The sequence below is a fragment of the Panthera tigris genome, chromosome A2, assembly GCF_018350195.1.
Source record: "Panthera tigris isolate Pti1 chromosome A2, P.tigris_Pti1_mat1.1, whole genome shotgun sequence".
Lineage (NCBI taxonomy): Eukaryota > Metazoa > Chordata > Mammalia > Carnivora > Felidae > Panthera > Panthera tigris.
In genome coordinates this window covers 69,997,510-70,014,364 of record NC_056661.1, presented here as the reverse complement: position 1 = coordinate 70,014,364, position 16,855 = coordinate 69,997,510, and the positions used below count along the sequence as shown (strand labels likewise).

The following is a 16,855-nucleotide window of genomic DNA, read 5'->3' as shown; positions in this document are numbered from 1 at the left end:
AAATAAAATAGAGAACTAAAGAAATTAGAGGTGGGTAGATTTATTTTTCTTTTGTTTTTTTTAATGTTTATTTATTTTTGAGAGAGATAGAGTGTGAGCAGGGGAGGAGCAGAGAGAGAGGGAGACACAGAATCCGAAGCAGGCTCCAGCCTCCGCGCTGTCAGCACAGAGCCCAATATGGGGCTCATGAGAGCCATGAGATCATGACCCCAGCCGAAGTCAGACGCTCAACTGACTGAGCCACCCAGGGGCCTCAGAGGTGGGTAGATTTCTAGTTTAAAATTATCAAAGAAGGAAGGGGAAGAGGGAGGAAAGAATACACAAAGGGCAGTTATGATGCTTTCAAGTGATCAGTAAGGGAAGCAAAAAAGGAAATTTTATTAGCTAAAAATTCCAGGGACAATTCCAACTTAAGGAATGCCACTATTCGTTAATTCAAATATTGCAAGTACATAGTTGGTTTTTCTTCGGTCTCCAGCTCTACCTTCTAAAAATGGCAGTAAGATGGTAGTAAGTTAGATGCTGCCATTTTAGCCTTACAGTTGTCCAGAGATTCAGCAGGAAGGAGCCAGGTTCTATTTATTAGCTCTTTCAGAAGTTCTGAGATTCACTCTCATCAAACTGACTTAGATCAGTCTGGAACTAGTAAGTGTGTCAGGGGGACGTTGGGGGTGCTGGGTTTTGACTGGCCAGGCCAGCATTACCAGTGTCCTTTGCTCCAACCTGGGAGGGTTAAATTCCTCCTCCCATCCCAAGTTTTTTTTGGACTGAGAGTGGGGAAAGGATGGATTCTCAGACTAGTTCTGTTTCAGAAAGAATAGAGAGTAGGTGGGCGATCAGGAGACAGACAGTGAATGTCCACTACAAGTATCCTTAGCATAGTCCTTCAGGCATCTGGGGTAGAAAAGTCTAAGATCCCTGCTGATGGTTGCTACCACATGAAGTCCAGGTGTAGCTATGGGGAAATGAAACATTCCTCAAGGACTACACCAGTGGCTCCAGTTCCTTATTAGCCAGAGGAGTTCAGGTTAGGAAGGAACATCACCTGAGGAGGCTGAACCCCTGGACCCAAAAAAGGCTTTCCTATCTTGGACTTCTGCCTCATTTCACTCCTCATCCTCTCCCAATCTATCTTGACCTCTGCTGTAGTTTGCCCCGTAGCAGAAAGTAGACACTTAGGGCAGTGCTTCTCCAACTTTGACAGAGATCAGGATCACCAGAAAAGGCTTATTAAAGCAAATTGCTAGGCCCCAATTCCAGAGTTTCTGATTCAGGGAAGGGGTGTGTGATGCTGATACTATGGGTCCAGGCACCGTTTTGAGAACTGCTGTAGGGCACACCGTGACACCTGATAGATAGAATACTGTATAAATAATTGTGTCTAATCTTTACTGCATGAAGGAACACTCTCAAGGAAGAGTGAACAATGTGTACTCTGGAGGTTGACTTCCAAAGTAAACTTGATAAAATTCCATTTGAAATAAGGGGGAAGGGTAATAGATATTCCCTCAAATAGTAGTCCTACCGAAAAATATAGGGGAAAGAAAACAGTTCGGAAACTTCTTGTTTTTTTCTGAAAAATGCCAATTTAAATTCATTCTGTAAACATATTTTTCTAAAAGATAATTAATTTTTTAGTACGGTAGCTAAAATGCATGATTATAACACTGTAGACTATGGTAGTTATAGTGTCATTTTTTGAAGGTAAGTGTGGACATGTGTGTACCCACATGTAGTCCCAAGGTATTAAAGTTGAAGTGGCCTTAGAGATGATCTAGGTACAACCCTCATAGCAAGAGTGAGGGAACTGGGGCTTTGTTTTTTATACTTTAGCCTGTCATATGGTTAGAAATTCAAAGATCCTTGCTGTAAGAAATACCCAACTGTGCTTCCCTCAGGAACACAGAGAAAGAGATGGTCTCTGCAGTCCAGACTTCAGTGGACTCAGACTATAAGAAGCCTCAGTTAGTCTCAGCCATGCAGAAGAATTCCCAAAAGTAAAGTTTGTGCTATGCTTGTTTCCATATTTGGTTTCACACACTTAAGTTTTATTTTTTATGATGTTTTGCTAGTTTTGTGAAGTAAAAAGGACTTCTAGGAATGAACCCCAATTTAAATAACATTGCATTTATAGGAAATATGCTTTCAATTTATGACAGCTCAACCTATGACTATTATTTAGGAACTAATTAAGTAGCAAGTCAGGTTGCCAACACTATGTGTCATGGATCTTTGATGTTACTTGAAAGCAGCCAAGGGTGAAAATTAAGTTCTTGAATACCAGGTTTAACTGGAAATTATATCCCTTTCTCCCCAATACACTCAGTATAAATCATATTCCTTTCTCCCCAGTACACTTAGTGTAGAATTCTTTCTGGATTTAATAGAGGCTTTGATGATGGGCCTTTGATGTTGGAAGCTGGACTCTTCATGTTGCCTAGGCCCAGAGGAACTAGAAAGAAGACAGGGTGGCCCGATAGGTCCTCAGCCTTTCTTCTGCCCTCACAGTCTTCACATGTGCAGTCAGAATTTGTCTCTAAGTGAACTGCTGGAGGGGGAAAGTTGGAGGTGGGGTTGGTGTGGCAGGAGTGCAGATAGGAATGATTTCTACCAAAAGGTCATCTGCAGTTGACTTTCTGTGACTTCTGTGAATCTGGACAGAGGGTCTACTGTCCTACACCGTTTAACAGCTGTCCGCCCAATGACAATTTATGCTTGTAATGTTGACTCTGAGTTTCTATAAGAGCTTGAAAGCTACAAAGCTAAATATGTTTTCTAAAGGTTTAATTCTGTGAATTAGAGAAAAAAATAGTTTTAAATCTGTGAAACTTGGTAATCCCTATGTATAGGGTAACTTTGAGTTAGTAGACTATTTGTTCTCCATTATGGTTAAAATGGGAAATTCTTGTCACAGAGACAAGTAGTAGTTAGAAGTTAGAATAACTATTATAGTTGCTCCTATGAAAGAGATAATTGACACAATGGGAAATCTGCTACTTGGCTTCAGATCAGACTCCAGATGGGCAGTTTGCCAAAGGCTGATTCACTGAAGACTCTCAGCCAAATATCTTAAATTGAATATGGCAAATGCTTTGAGGGGTAGCAGATGCAGATTTTGGAGTGTTTCTAGGACGACAAAAATAGAAAAGACACTAGATTATGATTAGGAGAAAGCCCATTCATTTCATGTAAATCATGGCGGGACTGACAAATCTGAGAAACAACAACTCTACCAAAGTCAGAACAAACCTAAAAGCCTCAAAATAATCTCAGTTGGTGAATTAGCCATTGGCATAGTGGCCTGCTTTTACTTCAGTCAGAGGAAGGTCTTGACCAAAAAGAACACAAAGAAATCCAGTCTTAAAACCCAGTGCTCCTTGTGTTTGGATGGTCTTCTGTTGGTAGGTGTTCAGTTGTTAGCTTGTCCACCCTGGTAGATGTATATGATGAGAAGCGCAGGAGCAGACCAGGAAGCCAGAGCTTTCCCTTCTGAGATTTAAGTTGATCATTGACAGTTTGAAACCGTAACATTTACTTGAACATTTCTAAACAGCCCCCCAGACTGATTTAGACAGTATTATTAACCTATTTCTGTACTATGACCTGGGTTTTAATAAATAAAAAGCCAATTAACTTGAATTCTCATTGCCTGATAAAAATGTTCCTTAAAATTTTATCCATGGCACCTTAAGGCTAATTAATAAGCAAGTTAGCCTCAACTTTACAATGATCTTACCCAGAAGTGGTTGTTCAGTAAATGTTAAATGGGTTATGTACAAAGATAAAGATACCAAGATAAATGAAAGGATTCCCCCATGAAACAGAGAAATAAGATTTTACAAAGACCTCCCTACTGCCTTTGTCTATTTGAGGACAGTTTGTGTGTTTCCTTTTTTTCCCCCACTTTCATTGCCTCTGAATTGACCATGTCATTTTCTTTCTTACCACCTGGGATTCATGCATCTTAAATAGAATTAAATATTGTGAACCACAGCTTTTTTATCATGAACTGGATTCCCTAGAAAGGAGGTCTAAGCTGTAATGCTAATGCACTTCTCTTTGTTTTCAACCCATATATTTCACTTACTGGAAGTGGGTATATTTTGCCATCAAAGACTGACAGATTATAGTCCTGTAATTGTACTTGTTTTATTTAGAGGAGTAAGATCTGTTTTTAAAATGTACCTGTGTTCAAACCAAGGCACAGTTGATAGAAACTACATAATAAACATTAACTGAAATTCCATGAAAGAGTTCTGATTTTATGAGATGTGTTTTTTCCTAGCAACATCTCTGTCAACTGTTTAAGTTCTCTCACGTTGGTAGGTGATAGATGCATGTGACTGGGCCTAGATTTCAAGTACAGTAACGTTTTAATAATTTGATCACACTAGTTGAGAATTTACGACATTACCACCACACCCAACTAGTGTGGGTTTTACTAAAGAAAGCATTTCCCAAGCAATGTAAAGTATAAACAAAACATAAGCTGTTTTAAGCTTATGAAAACATGTAAGCTGTTTTAAGTGAACAAATGATATTTAAGAACATTTCACAGAATGTGCATGTTTTATTAATCATAAAATGAACCTTAAGATATGGTGAAGATTTCCACTTGGCAATATTTCTTTTGGCGTTTTTTTATGTACTGGGAAGGGCAAAACACGTTCAGTGATGAATATATATAACAGAACCAAACTTCACTCATCTAATTTGCCTGAATAATGACATTTTATTTTACTATAGTATTTCATTAATATAATAAAACTAAAATTACCTTGAGAAGTCTTGGGACTCATAATCCTAGGTTTTTTCCTTGAAGAAATTGCTAGAAGCTAATTAACAAGGAGAATGTCACTTTATAATGAAGTTCGTTTATATATATTACCAAAACCTCTCGTTATTTTATCATTGAAAAGAGAGATTGATTCTAACACTGATCAGCTGAGCATTTTTACTCCTTTTGTGTGTGTGTGGCAAGGCAGGGGTGCTTTACCTGGTTTGGGTATTTATAACAATTTAGCATGCGTCTGCAGCCCAAGCTTCTATAGTGACAGCAATTTGGTTTTGTCTTTTTGTTCAGTTTTAGGTTTTTACTGTAGCCAAAACTTTCTATGGTTTTAAAAAACAGGTTTTTATATAAAATCACAGATTACACTGAGCCATGGTATGGTTATTTTCACTGTTGAGAAGTCTGTTTTTGTGAATGAAGTTTTCAAAACTTCATATGTTTTCAAAATGAAGTACAGTCTGTGATTGCATAGTGGTAATATGGACATTATGCAAGAGATGTTAAGAATTCCTAAACATTTATTGGGATATCACTTAGATCCTTTTTTATTAACAACGTTTATAGCTGCAGTGTTCAGTCCAGTACCACTAACCATTTGTGGTTGTTGAGTACTTGAGAACTGTGGTGTATTCAAAGTGTGAACTCTACACCAGATTTCAAGGACTTAGTATGGAAAAGAAAAAGCAAAATATCTCAATAATTTATATATTACATGTTGAAGGGATATCTTAGACATATTGAATTAAAAAATAATTTCATCTGTTTCATTTTACTTTTGATAATATGGCTACTAGACAATGTTAAATTACATTCTGTGACTTGCAGTACCTTTCATAGGATAGCACCAGTTTAGAGAGTATCCACAGATAATTAAGCCAGAATGGCCTGTAACGTAAAGATCGCTTAGTCTTTCAACTTACTTTTCAACCTATTATAATCTAGCTTTTTCTCCCATGGTTTTACTAAAAATTACTTTCTCAGAAGTCTTTCAGACTTTGGTTATTTGCTATATTCAGTAGCTTTTTCTTAGTCCTCATTCTTCCCCTCATCCCATTTGATGATCCTCTCCTTCCTTTCTTACTACAACACGATGCCTGTGTTCTTTGCCTCCCTCTCAGACTGCATTTCTGAGTGCCTTCATCACTCTTGTTGTCTCTCGTTAGATGTGGTTATCAGCAAAAACTCATCTTGGCCACTTCTCTTCTGCCATATTCTCTTCCTCTTGTTTACTTCCATGGTTTTAGTCTTGCCTCTGTGCCCTTGCTTTCCAAAGCAGTATCCTCAGCCTTATATTCTCTCCAGACTGAATTTCCAACTGTTCTGGGTGGTTCTGCGGGCACCTCAGATTCTGGGTCTGAGAATCAAAATTGAACCAGTTGTCCTCTCTTGCTGACCTGACTATATTAGTCAGTGAATGACATAAGCACCTTATTGTTCCTGCTCCTACACAGCAACAGTCACAATGGGCTGTGGATTTTGCCACTGTAATGTGTAAAGTTTCTTCTGTGTTTTTTCATTCCATGCTTCATCATATCCCTCACTCACGCTCTCCCTTTCAAGACTTTAAAAATAGGATAAAGGCACATTCTTCAGAGACATTCTTGTATTTGATGATACTTTGCATGTGTCATGCTATATATTGGCTCACCTGTATTCTTTGGCATGTGACGTTTTCTTTTCCTGGAATGTCCTCTTGCCCTCCCCTGTGGTCTGACTTCTTCCAGTTCTTCCAGAATGGCTCAGAAAGCCCTGATTCTTGTCCATCCACCCTCTTTGTGCCTGCCACCACTTTTGTCCCTTTCACCTTTGTGCTGTTCTCCAGTGTGCAGTCCCTCCACTAGTAGCTTGTCCTTGCCTTGGGTGGGGTCTTTCCTCTCCCTGGAATGCTCCCTGCCTACCCCACTCCCCAAAGTATTCTGCCATGACGTTCCTTCTTAGCATTGCTTTCTCCCCAAATACTGTCTTAGAGAAACCTTCCTCAACTATTCTGAATATAACATGCATATGCACACAAACACACACAACAGGCACTGTCATCCATTACCCTACTCTGAGTTCTCCTTGGTGCTTAAAACTACCTGAGGTATTATTATTTATTCATATTTGTTTGTCCCCATTAGAATGTAAGGTTCCAAAAGAACAGGGAACTCATGCCTTATTTTCTGTTATTTTTCCAGTATGCAGTCCATAATTTTTTTTTTTTTTTTTAATAAATGTCAAAATCCTTCTTATCCTTCAGGGTCTGCTCACTTACCTCCTGTGTAATTCTCCAAGGCTGAATTATTCCCTCTTATTTTTTTTTTTAATTTTTTTTTCAACGTTTTTTATTTATTTTTGGGACAGAGAGAGACAGAGCATGAACGGGGGAGGGGCAGAGAGAGAGGGAGACACAGAATCGGAAACAGGCTCCAGGCTCCGAGCCGTCAGCCCAGAGCCTGACGCGGGGCTCGAACTCACAGACCGCGAGATCGTGACCTGGCTAAAGTCGGACGCTTAACCGACTGCGCCACCCAGGCGCCCCTATTCCCTCTTATTTATTTGTTACCTGAGCACTTTGTCTATGACAACACTTAAAATGCACAGCAGAGTTAGTCAAGCCTGATATAGGTGCTTCTGTTTTCTCTTCTGATGGTGAGCTCTCTGTCAGTAGGGACTTGTTATCACTCATATTTACAGTGCCTCCACTCCTGACACAAAATAGACACCCTTCAAATTGTTTTTTATAGTTAGTTATGTTTTTTCCTTTCTTTCAAACAGTAAATAATGTGTGCCTCCCATGTGCTGGCATGGACCCTGGTGCTATCACAGTGACCAGTACTGTGGCTCATGGATCTTTAGATTCTCCCCATCCTCTGTTTCTGAATCCAGACTTTGAATAATCTACAAGTATTTTCTGATAAGGGCAGAATGGATGGTTGGGTCAACATTGAACCCCTTTAAAAAGGGACTGTCTACACTTCAACTTCTTTTTTCATATTGCAGCTCTTCACTGTTGAACATTGTTAGAATCTGCTTCACTGCCCTCCTGGGTCTTCCCAGCAAGTTGACACCAGGAAAAGAAGAATGGGGAAAAAGTATACAAAGATACTTTTGTGAGAGAGAGCATGGCAAGTAGGAGAGACTGAACAGTGTCCATTGAGACTCACTGTCCCTGGGCCAAGGGCAGCAAGTTTATAATGAGGCTGGAGAGCTAGGCAGGAGCTCGAATTAGCAGCTTCCAAATACATTTGGAAGTTAAGAGTAATGGGAAGCTACTGAAGGGTTTAGGCAGGGGGGTGACCAATCAAATTTATATAGTGCAAAAGCTCCTTCTGGCTAAGTATGGGCAAAATAGATCCTAGCAAACCATTTAGGGTCTGTTGCAATTAAGCAAAAATTGATGGTAGCTTGAATGATTGTTGTCTAGTTGGAGAGAAATAAGTAAAGTTTAGAAGTGCTTACATTTATGATTTAAAATCAGTAGGATATGGTGACATGTTAGTTAAATGAGGAGAAAGTGGGGAGAGAGGAATGACCAAGGTGATTCTTCGTGTTTTCTTCTACCCTGCTGGGTGAGGATGGCATTCCCTGGGGTGTAATGACCATTGACATACAGGAAATCTGATTTGGGAGGGAAAATAGGAGTCTGGTTTGGGCATGTTGAATTCGAGATAGCCTTGAGACATCAAAGGAGAGAGATTAGGTAAGCGGTTGAAGAGTCTGAGCCAGAGATAAAATCTGTGACTCCTAATGTATAGGTGATAATTAAGCCTTGGGTACAGATACCTTGTGTGAAGTGAGAGTGTGGAGTGAAAAGAGCAAAAAGCCTCAAGATCAGGCTGTGAGAAACCCACCATTTAATGGCCCAGTTAAAGGAAGATGAGGAGACACACACAGCAGCCAGAGTATTAGGAGGAAGACCAGGGTAGTGTTTGTTCTGGAAGCCAAGAGAAAAAGAGTTTGTAAACAAGGAAGGAGTGGCGGCAATGCCAAGCATTGCTAAGGTGGTAGTCCAGAAAGCATGGAAATACGACGCTGGATTTTAGTGACCTGCGGTAGAGGAATGAGGACACAGAAGCCCAGTGGAGTGGTTGAATATGCATGGAAGGAAAGGAAATGTTAACATTCATTGTAAAACTCTGGAGAACCACAGTGTGATGGAGAAGACAGAAAAATACAATTAGCTAAATAGTGGGATAAGTTTGCTATGTATAAGATGTTGTGGAATAGAGAGGGGTCAGGCATCAAACCCTCCCTGGAAGACCAGAGGGGGCATCAGAAAAGGCTTTATTGAGGAATCAGTGCTTTGTTGAGAGCCACCATGCATGGAGTGAATGACAAAACTAAATTTGTCCGGGAGAGAGCTTCCTGAGAAAAGGCAATACATAATGCAAAAGCATAAGATGTGGGAGTGCACATCTTGTTTAGGGATTACAGCTTGTTGGATTTGGAACACAGATTGCCTACAGAATAGTGGCAGAAGGTTAATCTTAGAGAGGAAGCAGAAGCTGGGTTGTAAAACACTTGTGCTACAGTGAGGTATTTATACTTTGTTAGTACTGGTGCTTCTCAATTTATCTTTGGAAATTTTCTTAATGGCAGAAGACAGTGTAGACTTTCTAAAGCAACACAAACTTTTCTTTCAAGTGCCATTTCAAAAATTCTAATGAATTTTATATTCTAGTCCATAATATATCTGTTTGACTTTTTATGTAAAAGTGTCTTAGGTTATTTTCATTTGGGTTAAAAAAAAAAAAATGACTCCAGGAATATGAACCTTATTGATTTTGTGGCCTTGGGTAGTTCTCTCTCACCCATGGTCAAATACATCCCATTTGAGAGTGTGTCCATTGGTGAGGACTAGCATCAGTATCATGATCAGACTTACATTATGATGAGATCGTTGTACAGTGAAGGATGGATTGAAGGTGGGGGCAGTTAGAGGCAGGAGGTTAGTAGTCCAGGTAAGAAATAATGAAAGCCCAAACTTTAAGCAGCGGGTTTTTTGCAATTTAAGAAATAGCATTGGCATGCCAGTGACTTCACTAAGGGTGAGACATGGTTGAAAATGAAGGAGATGAACTACTGTAGGATGATTCCCTAGTTGCTGAGCTGGGCATTGAGACTGGGAGTACAGAAGGGGAGGCATGGGTTTAGTGGGGTTTGAAGGAAGAACCTGTTCTTGAGGTGTTTACTGAACTGATGGCCTTTGCTCAGTAGTGGGAGCTGAAGGTGTGGCCCATTTCAGCCAAATGACAAGATAGATTTTAATTGGACCTATGAGTCGGCAAGGGGCTTAGGGTAGAAGGTAGATAGAGGTCATCAGCAGGTAAGTGGTAGCTGAAGCCTTGATAGTAGATGAGATTGCTGAAAGATAGAGGGCCAGTAGGCAAGAGATCTGGGGCAACACCAATATTTAAAAGGAAAGAAGGGAAAAAAATCCTAAGAAAACAGTGAGGGATCTATTGAGGAGGAAAATGTCCAAGAGGGCATATAAGGATGGTTGCCAGTAGTACATTATGTAGCAATCAGTGTGTATAAAATGGTGCCTAAAAGACATCCATTGATTTGGTGGGTCTTTGATTATTAAAGATTTTATGATCTTAGGACAGATCTAGGAGAGGGGGCAAAATCCAGAATCAACTGCATTGAGAAGTGAGGGAATAGCAATAAGTATGTTGGCTAGAAAGAAATGCAGAGTCATAGGGGATTCCTTTATGAGTAGCTTGGTCTTGTTTTTAAAATAGGGGTAGATGCACATTTATGGTCTGAGCAGGAGCCAGTGTAAAGAAGGAGATTGTACAAGGCCTGTTTCCTTACACATCGTAAGTACATTGTAAAAATATTTGCTTAATGAATGCTTATTGTTAAATTTGTCAATTTCAGTTTCACAGTTGAAATGTGTATGTTTTATGCACTACTTGCTCTTTCTATTCAGTCATGGTTTCATTAATTTGGAGAGTGGGATGTTATGTTTTTAGCCTCAGAATATTCTGCTGACAAGTGAATCTCCACTGGGTGACATTAAGATAGTTGATTTTGGTCTTTCAAGAATAATGAAGAACAGTGAAGAGCTCCGAGAAATTATGGGTACTCCTGAATATGTGGGTAAGTATTCATAAGACTGGGTTGTGTTGTGTGTTTGGGGTCAGGCATCATCTTCATTAGCAAATTCACATGTGGCATGATTAATAGTGGGGCCAGCCATCTGCTATGTTAAAATTCTGCCATCAGAGACTCCTTCCTTTGTATTAAATATAAAAATGGTAAACTTTAAGGTACCAAACTGATGATCCCTTTCCCGAAAGGCTAACTGAATTTGAAGGTATTACTTCTAAAAAGAATAGAAGAGGATTTTCTTCACAAAGTGTAGGATATCATATTATCTGAAAGTGGGAGGATATTAAACAAGTAAGGGCCTTTAAAGAATTTCAAGTTCAGTAAACATTGTTAAAGTAATTGCAAGCCCTGCAATTCCATAGATGTGTGAAACAGAGGTATTTTGTTGGATTGATACAAGGTTGAGAGCCTCTGCCAGAAAGAAAAAGGAGATTAAACTGTGAAGGTACCTAGTAAGAGAGCAGCTGAAGTGATGAACTGTGGCTCTTACGTTTGGTACAAAAATAAATAAACTATGACCTTTTTGACCTTTTTGATAAACTGGAAGAAAAATAGGATGCAAAAGAATAGTGGTTTGAATGAGTAACAACAACAACAAAAAAGATATCTGTAAGCAGAGCAAGGCAGTGAAATAATCTAAAGGTTGTGACCAGAGATTATAATATCAACATTTAAAATTTCAGAGATGAAACAGCCCTTTGTAATTTTAAGGCCTTGGATGTAGCTGTGGAAGGGCAGCTCTTTAGACCTGTAGGTCAAGAAGCATGGATATGCTGGTGGCTGCATGGGTCATGAACACGAGTGTGGAAGTTGTCAGAGGTGATGGCAGGCAGGTTAAGGAGGATAGTTTTTGTGTCCGATGACAGCAAGCACCCAGGGCCCATGCCTGAAGGGAAGCATATTTACCTGACAGTAGAAGTGTCAGGTGGGCAGACAGGCTGCATTTTACGGGGTTTGGGGCGGCCTAGGCCTCCTTTCACAGAAGAGACAGTGAAAGTCATTCTTGAAGGAGTGGAGGATGGCGGGACTTTGTTTACAGGGGAAAGTTAATTCCAAGGACACAAGGCTGGGAGGACGATAGGGTTAAGGAAAACCAAGCTGTTTGGCAATGATAGTACAAAAAAATAACTCAAAGCTTTAACATAAGTCCTGCGATTTGAGAGGCGCCTGGGTGGCTCAGTCAGTTAAGCATGTGTGTTTGGCACAGGTCATGAACTTGTGAGATCAAGCCCCGCATCAGTCTCTGTGCTGACAGATTCTCTGTCCCCCTCTCTCTCTGCCCTGCTTACACTCTCTGTCTCTCTCTCCCTCTCTCTCTCTCTCCCTCTCTCTCTCTCTGTCTCAAAAATAAACATAAAAAAATAAGTTCTACAATTTGAAACAGATCTTTAGTTAGGTAATAAATGATATCACAGGCAGAAAAACAACCTTGAAAATGTTGATGTATTCTTTGTGGCTAGAATACTTAAATTTCAGCAAGTGTCATGACCACAAAGTAAGGTTTAAGAATGTGGCTTAATAGGGCTTCATCTGGGAAAGAGGTTGTCCAGATATTTCGGCCAGTTTAGAGCATTATAAACTAGAATGAAGGGTTGCGAGCTAAGAATCTTATAGTAATTATTGCCCTGAATGAGTTTTGTTTTGTTTTATGCTTTCTGTTCTTTGGTAAATTCTAAATTTTCTACCAAGAGAGCTTTTTTTCCCTCCAAAAAATAGAAGTATCTTTGTTATAAAAGTAATACAAACCCAATCCCAAACAACTAATCCCAATTAAATGATTCAAAAGTATATAATAAAGAAAAACAAGGGGGCCTCTCCTCTTTCTTTCATGGACTTTTAGCGATGAGTGTAAGACTCCCACCTTGTTTTCTACACAGTATCACCTGCCTGGGAACGGTATGCTATCTACTGGCTGTGTATGTGACCTCAGTACTGAAATCTCTGTACCTCTCATTCCTCTGTCCATAACATGGGGCCATAATACTGCCTTATTGGATTTGCTATACCAAGCTCTTATATCAGTGTTCAGCATATAATCACAAAAAAGGAAGCTGTTTTTATTTCCTACCCCCTCTTCCCACTATCTTTTTTTAATGTTTCAAGTTTTTATTTAAATTCTAGTTAGTTAACATACTAATAATCTTAGTTTCAGGAGTAGAATTTAGTGATTCATCACTTGTATACAACACCCAGTGCTCATCACAAGTGCCCTCCTTAATGCCTATCAGCCTTTTAGCTCATCCCCCGCCCCCCGGCTCCCTGCCCACCTCCCATCCAGCAACCCTCAGTTTGTTCTCTGTAGTTAAGAGTCTCTTTTATGGTTTGCCTCCCTCTGTTTTTATCTTATTTTATTTTTCCTTCCCTTCCCCTATGTTCATCTGTTTTGTTTCTTAAATTCCACAAATGAGTGAAATCATATGGTCTTCCCACCATCTTTTGCTCTATGGTCTCTTATTTTACTTTTTTCCCTCCAGTAATTTGGATGCTATGCATTTCATTTTAAATTTTCTAGTAGTTTCTTTTAAAACTTTTAAATTTGAAGTATTAAAAATTGTTTTACTGATAAAGTTTTAAATAATACTTGTAGCTTCTGTTCCACAAGTCAGTTTCAGAAGTAGAAGTTGAGGAAATGTAACCTACTTAACATTTTCTCCCAACCTGTCATTCCTCATATTCAGGGGACGAGGGGAGAAGGTTGTCCCCAACCAGTAATGAATATGTGACTTGAGTGTTTTGTCTTTTCCTAGAATTGGAACATCTTCATTCCCCCCTGTTTTTAAATGGATCCAGTACTTGATTGCCTATCTTTTCTTCCTATTTGCATATTTTTGAAAAAAAATAATCTTTTGGTTGACTGGATTGTATCAATGAGTAGGTTTTTCTTTAAAGGAGGTTTTCATAAACCTCTCCTAAGTTTTTAAACATTTGCGAATGTCTTTCTATTGCTGTATGTGTGACAGCAGTTTAATTAAATATTATCAAAGCAAACTTGTTTTTTACAAACTCCACAGAGGCAACTTTGTTGTCTTTGTGTGTGATGCATGTCATCTGAGAATGCCCAGGGCTCTTTTTTTTTTTTTTTTTTTTTTTTTTTTAACTTTGTTGGCTGACTTTTTGTCAGTGGGTAGACCTTTTAAAGCTACAGCATGGAAAATAGATCAGGCATGTGGAATGAATGGGGAAGTCAGGAGGGGAAAGTACCCTCGACTAGGGTGGGAGGTAGGGAAGGAGAGTCACAGATGCATTGAGAAAGATTTGAAAGTAGTAATCTGTTAGATACAATGCATGATTATAGAGGATATGGGAAGAGAAAGGTGTCAGTTATCAGTTTCTATTACACTATTTATGCATTCAGATATTTTAAAAATATTAAGACCCAACAATGGAGGGTGCAGGTGTGAAAAATAAACAAGTTAATTATATCTAGTTAGACTTTATAATAATTCAGATTAATTTATACAATATATATAATGTTAACTTATTTTAGCCCAAATCTTGAATAGTGTCTTAGAATTTCTGGTGGGTTTTAAAAAAAACTTTTATCTCGAAAAGCAAATTAGGAATTTGTTTCACACACCTAAATGTTTTCTTCTGTTTCTGATACTAGCTCCTGAAATTCTTAGTTATGATCCTATCAGCATGGCAACAGATATGTGGTAAGAGCTATTTATGAAAAAATTGATCAAATTAGTTTCAAGAAATGAATAAGTCACTAATTTTTCTTACATTTTCATTCTGATTTAGGAGCATTGGAGTGTTAACATACGTCATGCTTACGGGAGTATCGCCTTTCTTAGGTGATGATAAACAAGAAACGTTCCTAAACATCTCTCAGATGAACTTAAGCTATTCTGAGGAAGAATTTGATGTTGTGTCTGAGTCTGCTATTAACTTCATTAAGACACTTTTAGTTAAGAAACCTGAGTAAGTATTAGTTAATACTGATCTTTGTCAATTTTTTAGTATGCTCTGAACAAAAGCAGGTTAAACTGAAACACAAAAGTGTAGACATTAAGCTAGATAAGACCTTGAGCTTATTATACCTATTGAAAGAAAAAGTGTCAAAACTGAGAATGTTTCGGAGCGCCTGGGTGGCTCAGTTGGTTAAGCATCGGACTTCGGCTCATGTCACAATCTCACAGTTTGTGGGTTTGAGCCATGTGTCAGATTCTGTGCTGACAGCTCAGAGCCTGGAGCCTGCTTCGGATTCTATGTCTCCCTCTCTCTCTCTGGCCCTCCCCCTCTAGTGCTCTGTCTTTCTCTCTCTCTCAAAAAATGAATAAACATTTTTTAAAAAATGAGAATGTTTCTAGGGGCGCCTGGGTGGCGCAGTCGGTTAAGCGTCCGACTTCAGCCAGGTCACGATCTCGCGGTCCGTGAGTTCGAGCCCCGCGTCGGGCTCTGGGCTGATGGCTCGGAGCCTGGAGCCTATTTCTGATTCTGTGTCTCCCTCTCTCTCTGCCCCTCCCCCGTTCATGCTCTGTCTCTCTCTGTCCCAAAAATAAATAAAAAACGTTGAAAAAAAAATTAAAAAAAAAAAAAATGAGAATGTCTCTAGAAAATGTAAGCTGCATCTCAGTATAACAGATATCCTCTGCTGTGTTTGGTCTTCCAAAAGGACTTTTCAGAGACATTTTACTTAAAATATTTTTCATGATTGTGGGAATGGCATTGCACACAAACACCAAAACTTCCAGTCTTATCCAGGAATCACAATAAGATTCTTGTTAACTCTTCATAACTCCCAAAATATAATACAATAAATCTACCTTACGTTCTGATTTATTAAATTGGTTGATTTATAGATTTATTCATTCACTATTTTTTAAGATTTTTTTTTTTTTTTTAAGTAATCTCTACACCGAGTATGGGGCTTGAACTCACAACCTTGAGATCAAGAGTCTCATGCTGTACCAATTGAGCCACCCAGGCACCTCTCTTATGCTCCAGTTTATAATTGAAGTTTTAAACTACTTAAGTGTAAAATGTGTATCTTTTTATAGACATCGAGCCACAGCTGAAGAATGTCTAAAGCATCCGTGGTTGACAGAGAGCAGTATTCAGGATCCTTCTTTCAAGGTGAAAGGGACATTAGAAGAAGCAAATGCACTCCAAGAAGGTGATTCTGTGCCTGAAATTAATTCAGATACTCAGAAACCAGAAACCGAGGAATCAGTTGTAACAGAGGAGTTAATTGTATTTACTTCATATACTTTAGGACAATGCAGACAGTCTGAAAAAGAGAAAATGGAGCAAAAGGCCATTTCCAAACGATTTAAATTTGAGGAACCTTTGCTACAAGAAATTCCAGGAGAATTTATCTACTGAGCAATACTTCCCTTTAGAACTTTAAGATTTCTACATTGAAAACATTAATATTATTTATGGACTTCTGGCCAAATGGTACATGTACTGAAAGTGGACAAACCAGGTATCACTGATAGAAAAAAAAACTAAAATTACTTTGTCAAACTTGTGGATTTAGATATATCAAGACAGATTTATAAAGTTGCCAACCAGGAGTTTTAACGGGTAAAGTTATCTGTGTCAATGTTATTTTTAAGAAGGGAGATGTTTGAACCTTTTATTTCTAAATCCTATTTCTCCAGAATGAAAATTTGTTATGCAAAGATAATCTGTATTTACTTTCTTTAAAAATCGAAGTAAAAGTGCCAAATTAACATCTTTGTAAATCTATTTGCATTATTCTTGTGTATCTATATATGCATATATGTATTGATATCTTTACTAAAATTGATACTTTTTCACTTTGGATTTTTTTGGAGGAGTAAGATTTTAATTAGGTATCTTTCAAATTTTGAGACCTAGAATAACATCCATGATAGTTTAATAATGTCTTATTTTTATATTTTATTACTGCTTTGTATCGACTTGATTTGACTTCTTTTGTCTTTGTTTTTGCCTAATGCTTATAACCTATCAGTGAAAACCCTTGCTCATTTT

At 38.6% G+C, this 16,855-nt stretch overlaps 1 protein-coding gene and 1 long non-coding RNA gene across 3 annotated transcripts in view; both read left to right on the top strand.

Annotated features, from left to right (window-relative positions):
• Positions 1 to 16,572, top strand: part of STK17A (serine/threonine kinase 17a) — a 38,415-nt gene extending 21,843 nt beyond the window's left edge. The window contains exons 4-8 of one of the 2 annotated variants that reach the window (XM_042963588.1): positions 10,753 to 10,879; positions 14,499 to 14,547; positions 14,636 to 14,815; positions 15,895 to 16,010; positions 16,110 to 16,572. In XM_042963588.1, coding sequence (XP_042819522.1) covers positions 10,753 to 10,879; positions 14,499 to 14,547; positions 14,636 to 14,815; positions 15,895 to 16,010; positions 16,110 to 16,219 — 582 coding nt within the window. In that variant the 3' untranslated portion in view covers positions 16,220 to 16,572. Of the gene's footprint in view, positions 1 to 10,752; positions 10,880 to 14,498; positions 14,548 to 14,635; positions 14,816 to 15,894 lie in introns of both variants that reach the window. The other variant, XM_042963578.1, reaches the window with a different exon arrangement.
• LOC122232975 lies at positions 188 to 10,261 on the top strand. The gene is made up of 2 exons (XR_006210363.1): positions 188 to 4,322; positions 7,775 to 10,261. It is a non-coding gene; the product is annotated as an uncharacterized LOC122232975 (long non-coding RNA).
• Positions 16,573 to 16,855: the final 283 nt, after the last annotated feature.